Raw genomic sequence first — 10,264 nt, forward strand, 5'->3', positions numbered from 1 at the left:
GCCGACCTGCAGGACTCCTCCTCATCCTCACCTCTTCATCAGCGGACCGTCGGGCTTCTTGTTGCTTTGCAGAGTCTTTCATGTTGTTCTGTGTGTGTGTGTGTGTGTGTGTGTGTGTGTGTGTACAGATGTAATATTAAATGTCTGCCTGTGTTTCCACGCTGCGGCTGCTTTGAGCTCTTGATTTGGATGTGCAGTGATGCAGCCGGAGCCTCCTGCTGCTCCCGCTCCTCCAGCGTTTCGGGACCTTGCTCTCCGCTCTGCTGTCCGGACGGAGCTCCTCCCAGCATGCACTGCCTTCCTGTCGCCGCGCTGCCTGGGTTTTTTGCTAATGAGTTGCTTTGCTCTGTCACGTCCCTCCTCCTCCTCCCTCGCTCTCAGGTCTGGCCAGACGGGTCTCCATCTATCTTGACAGAAGTAAGCAAGGAGGTGAGTGTGGCGCTCTCCGTCTCTCTCCTTCCTCTTCCTCTTCCTCTCGCCACCGTCGCTCATTCCGTCACATCTCCTCTCTCCGTCAGCTCGGACTTCTCAAGAGTTCTCAGGAAGAAATCAGCATCTGGAAGAGAAATATTTCCAAAATAAAAACCACTAAAACACAAGCTGATGAAACAACTAACAGCTCAAAAAACACAAAACTATCCAGATTAATTAATCTGATCATTGATCCTCGTGGTACCTCTGTGTTTTCTCTCGACTTCCTCTGCGTCCGGCGTTGTGTTGTGTGTGTCACAGGAGTGGAGGTCGGGCGGCGCTCTGCTCTGCGGCTCCAGCATTCAGATGCTGTCCTGCTCTGTATGCGGCTCCGGGTCTGGAGCCTTGTTGGCGTCGGGACCCGGGGAAGGCGCTCGGTGGCGTGGGTGGAGGAGAGCGAGGCAGGAAGCCCCGAGGCGGCCCGGCTGCTCCAGCTGCAGGTTCCTCTGAAGCAGAGGCTGCTGGGTTCACTCTTCGCTGGACTGGAATGGGAAAAGTGTTTTTGCTGAATGTGACCTTAGAAAGAGGAAGGAAACACAGAAATCCCGTCTCTGAAACCTGTGAGCCTCCGTGAGCGATCAACATTCATCCCTGACTGGAGTAAAGAACCGTCAGGGATGAATGAGAGTCTGCCTCAGCTGCACACTGGCTGGTAGCGCTAGCAATGTCTTCAACCACCGTTAACTGACTCAGTGCACCCTCTAGTGGTGTACGTTCATATTGCGTGGCTAAAAGCTAATGGAGCGCTGCTCCATACACTCGTCATGAAGCTGTCGTTAAGATGAGAGCGTGGTGTTGCAGATCACAGGACGGCCAGAAGCTTTTCCTCTTCCGACGCTGTCAAACTTCAATCTTCACGAGTCAAAGTTTTCAGTAACAGAGGAACTGATCCTTCCTGTGGACGACATTCAGACCGATGTTCCCTCAGACTGTGGAGTCGAGTCCTTCAGTCTGTTTTGACGCGTTGATCTGGAGCTTCCTTCATCCTGAGTTCGTGAAATTGACGTGGGGTTTTTCCCTGCATGATACTCTGACCGGCCTCAGCCAGCGCGGTGTCGGTTCCACCTCCTGTGGTCTTGGTCTCAGCGGCCGGTCCTGGTCTGGTCTCCCCCCGCCCCCAGCTGGAGGAAGCCCTCTTCTGTTAGGCCGGCTCCAGGTAATCCTGCCGGCGGTCTGTCAGGCGAGTTGTGACGGGTGAAGCAGCAGCTCGGCTTAAAGCTCGTGTCCTGAGTTTTGAAAGAGAGAGGTTTTTTTAATCCAACGTCTGGAGGCTCCGCCCTCCCTCTGCTTTCATGAGCGACCAAGCCACGCCCCGTTAATTGTGCACGCGAATTATCTGTCGGGTGAAAATGAGAGCCTCCGAGTCCTACAGCATCCTCCATGTTTAGCTGTTTACAGTGGATGTTCAGCAGACAGCGGATATATCCGAGGTAAGCACGGCGGCTGCTGCGTTGCTAACTCACCTCTGCCTGGGCGAGTGTGCGTGCTCTCTGGCTGCGTGCACAGTTTGATTGACAGCGCCACAAGGTGGAAGCTCGAAGTCTATTGGCTGATGCTGACCGGCGCTTTTTCGAATAACATGGGGGTCTATGAGACGAAGGCGGGGCTCATAAATAAATGTTTATATTGCTTTATGCTAATATTATAATAAAGTATCGAACCAGACTGACACATTTAAGCTCTGTTGAAAAATGATACATACATTGGAAACGAACGGAAACTCCGGACACGAGCTTTAATGAGTTGCGGCGTGCGAGATAATCGAGATAATGGCTCCAAACCAGGATCCACAGAGAAACCAGAGGCATGTTTCCATTTTGGTGAAGATTATCATTGACTCTCTATTCATTGATTAAATCCAAGGCTTCCCATGGTGCTAGAATAGCCAATCCACTATTATGTTGCAGATTATCATTGGGGCACTATATCATTAAAAATCCAATGGGTTGTCCATGGTGCTGAGATAGCCAATCCACCGTTGTGGTGTCGATTATCAATGGGTCAATGTTTTGATAAGTCCAAGGTGCTATCCATGGTGCTGAAATAGCCAATCCACCGTTGTGGTAACGTTAAATATTGGAATGCTCTTTCATGAAAAATCTATTGCTCTGTCCCTGGTGCTGATATAGCAAATCCACTATTTTGGTGCAGATTATCAGTGTGACACTGTTAAATGATGAATTTGAGGCTCTGTCCATGGTCCTGAAATAGCCAAATTACAATTGTGATTATCAGTGAGTCGCTGTTTAATGATAAACCCTAGGCGCTGTCCATGGTGCTGAAAAGCAGACTGACAATATTTCTCACTGCCGAGAATTTTTGTTTGTTTAAATCGGAGGCAGAATGAGCAGCAGCTGCTTCTCTCCGGCCAGAGGCGCCGCTACTGGCTAGGGCCCTGAGCTGAAGGGGGCCCCGAGGAACGGCTGACATCAGTCAATTTCAATGACAAATTTAAGGTGCTACGCTAGACGCTGCAACGACAGCGTGTCGAAAATCCCCCGCATGGGGCCCTTTTCCGAGTACTCACCGGTTAGTTGCTAGAAGGGGGCCGGCGGAGAAGACGGCGGATATCAGCGACACAACTTGAAACCCCCCGGACACATTACAATGACACGTCTGGAACCTACCTAATGGGGCCCCACTGCTACCCGGCTTGCATCAACGTGCAGTCAGTGTTGCTAAACACACTTTTTTCGGATTAGGATAGAGCGTCTCGCTTTCGCTGTCGGCCACCGCAGACATGTTGAGTTCACTTGTGACGCTCGCTAACTGGGAGCCACGCTAGCTAGGAGCCGTGCCGCTACCGCTGCTGCTGTGTTTATATGTGGGGGGGGGGGGGGGGGGGGGGGGGGCTGCAGGAGGGAGACGAAGCACGGCGGAAGAACAGGAGCGGATTTTGAAAATCCACTTCAACACGTTTCAAGCGGGACTAGATCCCCTTTACGATATTATCATGTGCGCATTTTGAACACGATATTGAAATTTAATTTTTTAATACCACGATTATCGTCAATACCGGTTTACCGCGACAGCATTAGTGCAGAGTATCAGTTGGTCACTGTATCATTAAAAATCGAAGGCGCTGCCCATGGTGCTGAAATTGCCAATCCACAATTGTGGCGCAGAGTATCAGTTGATCACAGTATCATTAAAAATCAGTAATGCTGAAATAGCCAGTTGACAACTGTGGTGCAGAATATCAGTAGTTCGCTCTTTCATTATGATTCCAAGGTGCTGTCCATGGTGCTAATATAACCAATTTTAATGTTGTGGTAAAGATGAATATTAGGTCATGTTTACAGATAAATCCAACGCGCTGTCCATGGTGCTGAAATAGCCACTCCACAATTGTGGTGCGGAGTTTCATTTGGTCACTGTATCATTAAAAACCCAAGGGCTGTCCATGATGCTGAAATAGCCAGTCCACCATTGTGGTGTCAATTATCGGCAGGTCACTGTTTATAATAAGTCCAAAGCAGGAGACAGAAGGATTAGGGAGTGTCTCAGGAGCTCTGACCATGATTGAAGACTCTGAAGGAACCGCTTCTGCTGTAAGACCAACCGTTAAACCCCCAAAGACAAATATGAAGTGCTGATGTGGATAACGTGGCTCTGTTATGCCTGTTAAGAGAACATCAGAGAGTGTCCTCGCTCTCCATACCTCCACCTCTGTGCTGAAGATTTCCAGCTGATGTTGCCCACACTCCTCTTCCTCCAGCTCTCCCTCTGAGTCCATATTGATTTCTGTGTGGGAATCTCAGACCTGCTCAGGCCCATAAATGTTCCTCCCAGACAGAATTTCCCCTCGTTTTGAGGTATCGCCGGGTTTAAGGCTGACCAGGTCTGACCCTCCTCGAGACAGATTTACTGTCCTGAAGCCCAGACAGATGTAGGAGACGACGAGGGGAACAGGGTTCCCTGTTCTGCTGTGGGTCAGGTTTTCTGAATCCCCCGCGGGTCCTGTGATTGGTCCGTCTCCGATTCAGGTGTTTCCTCTTCGGTCTGACTTCAGTTTGGAAACAAGTAAAGGGGTTCTTCCTGTTCTTCCTCAGCAGAGCCTCCAGAACCTCGTCCCCAGCAGTCTGGACGCCGCCTCGCAGTGGGGCGGGATGAGAATAGCGCTGCATGTGTTGGTTCTAAATCTGAGAGAACGACCATGAGAAAGGTGTTAAAAACAGGAGAAGGTGGGTGAGCGGGAGATGGAGAGAACAGGAGGAGGAGGTGACTCAGCGGGGGGAGGAGGAGGAGGAACGCTCTTCTTCTTCTCACACTTGGCTTAGCTTTACTCTGTGGAACTGTTGAATCCGTCCATCAGCTGGTCTTCCTGTCCGCCCGACGCCACACGGACTCCGTCCGAGGCGGAAGACTCTGCTGAATGCAGAGCCTGAGGGGTGGATGGAAGGGGGGCGGGTGGACGATTCTGCTCGGTCCAGCTCCATGTCTTCACCAGTGTCCGTCTGAAAACCCGAGGCGAGGGTTTTCGAGGCGTCCCGCTGCCCTCCGGGTGCCGCTCGACTCGCGGCAGCAGAATGTGCTGACGGGCGCTGATCCGGGGTCAGCGTTTGTGCCTCCCCGCGGTCCCGCTCTGACAGGAAGCTGCGCAGACTGCTAACTCACGCCTCCATCTGCAGGATGTCCACGTCTCAAACGCCGTCCTCCAGCAGACATGACAGTCTTAGTTTCTGAGCGACCGCTGTCTCCACGAGAAAGTTCTCCTTTGTTCCTGGTTCTGCGTCGTTCGGTCCACAGACGCCGCTCTGCTTCCAGCCTCCCCTGGTCTGGATCCAGGACTGGTCCTCGGCCCTGACCCGTGGCTTCTCTGTCCCTGTGCTGCAGGAGCCGGGATGGTGGTGGACTGGGAGCAGGAGACGGGGCTCCTCATGACCTCTGGGGACGTCCGGGTCATCAGGATCTGGGACACAGACAGAGAGATGAAGGTCCAGGTAGGTCCGGGACTTTGCTTTTGAACGCTTCCTGTTAAGTCAATGTGGACCCGGTGTTGGATCCTCCCTGACTGCACGGTGGCGGTTTCTGACCCGGGTCTCTTTGTGGACCAGGACATCCCGACCGGGGCGGACAGCTGCGTGACCAGCCTGTCCTGCGACTCCCAGCGCTCGCTCATCGTGGCCGGACTGGGGGACGGGTCGGTCCGGGTGTTCGACCGCAGGATGGGGCCCAACGACTGGTAGGTGAACACACCCCGACACACACGTCGCTGGCCGGTCCGGTTTGGACCGGTTCTGGTTCTGTTTGCACCACCGCTCACCTGGAAACACATGGCTCCAGCTTTCATCTCAGAAAAGTTTGGATTCCACAGAAACAGCAGACAAACCATGTAGTTCTCATGTTGTTCCACCAGTTGGTGTTGTTTCTGATTGGTATGAAACCACACAAACACACACACACACACACACACACACACACTGCAGAGATCAATACACTCTAGAGTTTTCTCCTGAAACAGGACCTTGGTTCAGGGTTCTGGATCAGCACCAGAGAAAACCTGACAGCTGCCCATGGAGAACATGAAGACTCCGCTCTCCCCCTGCTGGTGTCTGTGGGACGAGGCTCTTCCACACCTTGAGCTCAGCAAGAAGCCTTGAACTCTGGGGGTGGAGACCGGACTCCGGTCCGTCTCGGTCCACTAACCCGGTCCCGGTCACGGAGAGATGTTTCAGTGCAGACTGAGTCAGACCTCCCAGTACAGCATGTTCCCTTTATGAAAGCAGCTGGAGTCTCACATCCGGCCCGGGTCTGGTGAGACCTGCTGGTTCTGGACGGTTCTGGTTCTCATGTGGATTCATCCCCCCATATCTTAAAATACGGATTTCACTCCAGGGTTGAGGTCACACTGGAGGAAACAGTTCAGACCCGCAGTCCAAATCAGGGTTTGCACTCCTGGTCCTGGAGGTCTCACCTGATCCCTCCTGGTCTCTTCTGGTCCTGGAGGCCCCTCCTGGCCCCTCCTGGTCTCTCCTGGTCTCTCCTGGTTTCAGTGCTTCACCACTGACCGGTTTGTTCTCAGACCTTCATCATCATCATTCATTACGTTCAGGGACCGTTGAAAAGGAGCAGGACTGGTTCCCTCCAGAACCAGCACTGTGGTCCTCCAGGACCAGGTCTGCCCACCACAGGTCTGCATCCACCTCTTCCAGTACATGCACCATGTAACTCAGCGGAGTGGGGGATTGGATGTGTGGTCTGCTCTGGGTTTCATTCAGCAGACCCCCCTCAGGCGGGACCACCTCGGTTCCTGGACCCTGCTGGCCCTCTGCCCTCCACTCGCTTTAACATTATTTTAATTTCAGTCCCCAGGGTGGGAAAACAAAGCAGTTAAAGCCGAGAAGTGGCCCATAAATCTTTAAATAAAGCTAATTTCACGGCTGCCTCCCGGCGTGGAGCCGGTCCCGTGAGACCCGGCCGGACCCGGGAACCAAACACCTCCTGAGTTTGAAGCTGCTCTTCAACACAGGCTGCAGTGGATGTGCTGTTCTCCTGCCTCCAGCCTCCAGCTTCGCTGAGTCCTCTTCTGAATGTGGTTTCAGCGAGTGTTCAGGCTGTGTGGCTCCTGCTCAGTCCTCCTGGGATCAGTGGAGGACCCGGGGCCAGCTCAGACCCTAAACACGTCACACTCCAAAAAGAGCCGTTTCCCTCAGAATCCTGGTTCCTCTGTTCTCATGCTGCCACCTGCTGGTGTGGACCAGCATTACAGCAGAAACAGGATTCATTCAGGGCCCGGGTTCCTGACTCAGAGCAGAACCAGCAGAACCGGAGCAGCAGTGTGTGTTTTGTGTGTGTGTGTGCAGCCGGGTGATGACCTACAGGGAGCACGGCGCCTGGGTGGTCAAAGCCCACCTCCAGAAGGAGACGGACGGCTGCATCATCAGCGTCAGGTAGGCTCCGCCCCCTCCTCCGCCTCAGAGACCCGGTCCGGGGCTTCGGGACCGGGACCGGGTCCACTCAGAGCCCCTCCCCCTTCCTGTCCTCCAGCGTGAACGGAGACGTGCGCTTCTTCGAGCCGCGGACGCCGGACTCCGTCAACGTGCTGCAGACGGTCAAGGGCCTGACGGCGCTGGACATCCACCCGCAGGCCAACCTGTTCGCCTGGTGGGTGAACACACACACACACACACACACACACACACACACACACACACACACACACTCACTCACTGACACACTCCTCACTGGCCGTCTCTTCCTCCAGCGGCTCCATGAACCAGTTCATCGCCGTCTACAACGCCAGCGGCGACGTGATCAGCAACATCAAGTACTACGACGGCTTCATGGGCCAGAGGATCGGCGCCATCAGCTGCCTGGCCTTCCATCCTCACTGGGTGAGAACCCCATCGGTCCACCGTACAGACGGGTTCTCCGGTCCGGGCGCCGTCGGGCCGCCGTTCTGGGTCCGGCTGGTGACTCCTCTCCTCTCTGTCCGCAGCCCCACCTGGCCGTCGGCAGCAACGACTACTACATGTCCATCTATTCAGCGGAGAAGAGGCTCAGATAACACACCAGCATCCCCCCCACACACACACACACAGTCACTCTCTCTCTCTCTCGACCCCGGCCTCCAGCCGGCTGTAAATGACCTGTTTTCTTGTACATAAGCAGTTATCACCCTGAATGTTCTCGTGACGGCTGCTGACGAAGCCCCTCCCCCCCTCCCTCTCTCTATATCTATAGATCTGTAGCTCTATAGAGCTATATGTATAGAAGGACGAGGGCATCCGTGTTTATTCTGAAGCTGATGATTGTAGACTTGGCTGTGCTGAGACCTGTGTATATTTAAATAGTCCAGAGGAAGAGAGGCTCTATTTTAAAGAAGAAGAAGGAGGCTTCTCTGCGTCACTACCTGAACGCAACACACACACACACACACACACACACACACACACACACACACACACACACACAGATTATCAGACTGTAACCAGGACAGCTGGATTATCGGGTTTGTTTTGGGAGTTTTGTGTGTTTAAAACAGATAAGAGCAGATTTTCCTCACAGGAGGCGTCTCTCTGCCTTCATGATGCCCTGCTCCTCCTCCTGCTCCTCCTGCTCCTCCTCCTGCTCCTCCACCTCCTCTTCCTCCTCCACCTCCTCTTCCTCCTCCTGCTCCTCCTCCTGCTCCTCCACCTCCTCTTCCTCCTCCTGCTCCTCCACCTCCTCCTCCTGCTCCTCGTCCTGCTCCTCCACCTCCTCTTCCTCCTCCACCTCCTCTTCCTCCTCCTTCTCCTCCTCCTCCTCCTCTTCCTCCCAGCATCCTCTCTTCGCGTGTTCATTTCAGCCTGAGGGAGGGAAACGATCCTCTGCAGACAGCAGCACCTGCTCCACCTGCTCCCACCTCCACCCACCCTTATTCATCACCAGATGCCTCCGAAACAAATTCAACATTGGATTCGCTGTTTTTCATCAGTTTACACATTTTTATTTATTTCATTTAAACTTTATTCTAGTTTTTTTTAAATATAATTTTAGCTTGAAAACAAAGGAAATAGTTTCAGAAAATCTGATTTCTCCTTTTTTCTCACCAGAACCAAAATGATCTCAGTCAAAGTGAGAAAACAGAGTTTTTAAGTTGCCGGAAGTAGAAACTGTGGAGGAGCTAACCCCCCCCCCATTTATAAACTTTCTTCAGCTGCAGACTTCCTCTTTCTCTTTTATTAGTTTGTGCTTCTTTTTTTTAACTCTCCATGTGGAGTTTCGGGCTTTAATTTGCTGTTTTTGCGTCTTTTATTTTGGAGGGGTGTGGTCTGCGCTCTGCATGCTACCATGGTGATCGTGGGTGCAGCGAGCCCCTCCGCCCAGCCTACAGGCCTGTAAAGGTCTCTGTCTTCACCGCACCTCATTCACTTTGCCCTGAGTGTTGCCTGGCAGGCTGAGCCTGGTTTGACCTGCTTCCTGTCGGCTCGGAGTGATGGGGGGTTTAGCCCGGCGCCCGTGAGCCTGCCAGTCCCAGTCGAGGGCCAAGGAAGCCCACCTCACTCAGGAGGACATTTACAGTTCTTTGCAGCACACACACACACACACACACACACACACACACACACACACACACAGTAAAACACACTTGGAAACCTTTCTGTGCACAAACAGGTGTTACTACACATCATGACTCACAGGAGTCTGTGACCTCCGACCCCGCCGGTCGATCCTGGAAACCTTCCTGGTCCTCACTGTCGCCCTCGATGTGCCTGGTTCTGCAGCCTTAACTGGTTCTGTCATGTTGTTTCCTCTCGGTTCTCATGCTTTTTTAATCTTTTATTTTTGCATTTAATTTTATTTTTGCAATTAATTTCCTCCTGTTCCCACAACCTCCACCCACCGATGTTTTTGCCTCTTTTTTTCCCCCCCAAAAGTTGTGGACTGAAAATGAACTGAAACACACAGACACACACACACATACACACACACACACGCACACACACGTGCTTGGAGAGCCCCCACCGTGATCTCTTCAGTGTTGCTGAGTTTCCAGCCTTCGGGGTGAAAGATGAGAACAATCAGGCGTCTCTGTGGCCTCAGGCTGCTTTTCTGACTGGTTTATCAGACCGGAGGTGAAATCAGTGAAATAAACCAAATCCAACACCAGACCGCCTCCTGCTCCCTGTTCCTGCTCAGCTGCCACCACCGCCACTTCGGGGATTTAAAGCTTCTGTCGTTCCACATCTGGACACTGGGTGGCACTGTGGAGTCATTAATTCTTCACTGTTTGAGTTGAAATCTGCTGTGAGCCTTAAAAATGTCTTCCTCATCGCCAGAGGGCCTCGTCGTCAGTAACGTATCATAA

At 52.8% G+C, this 10,264-nt stretch overlaps 1 protein-coding gene across 5 annotated transcripts in view; it reads left to right on the forward strand.

The window, feature by feature from the left end:
- Nucleotides 1–9,891, forward strand: part of rptor (regulatory associated protein of MTOR, complex 1) — a 125,376-nt gene extending 115,485 nt beyond the window's left edge. For 3 of the 5 annotated variants that reach the window (XM_030093850.1, XM_030093851.1, XM_030093854.1), the window contains exons 30-36: nt 382–429; nt 5,308–5,414; nt 5,529–5,656; nt 7,278–7,364; nt 7,462–7,578; nt 7,679–7,808; nt 7,913–9,891. In XM_030093850.1, coding sequence (XP_029949710.1) covers nt 382–429; nt 5,308–5,414; nt 5,529–5,656; nt 7,278–7,364; nt 7,462–7,578; nt 7,679–7,808; nt 7,913–7,981 — 686 coding nt within the window. In that variant the 3' untranslated portion in view covers nt 7,982–9,891. The remainder of the gene's footprint in view (nt 1–381; nt 430–5,307; nt 5,415–5,528; nt 5,657–7,277; nt 7,365–7,461; nt 7,579–7,678; nt 7,809–7,912) is intronic. The other 2 variants (XM_030093852.1, XM_030093853.1) reach the window with 1 other exon arrangement.
- Nucleotides 9,892–10,264: the final 373 nt, after the last annotated feature.

Source organism: Salarias fasciatus, chromosome 6, assembly GCF_902148845.1.
Source record: "Salarias fasciatus chromosome 6, fSalaFa1.1, whole genome shotgun sequence".
Taxonomy (NCBI): Eukaryota; Metazoa; Chordata; class Actinopteri; order Blenniiformes; family Blenniidae; genus Salarias; species Salarias fasciatus.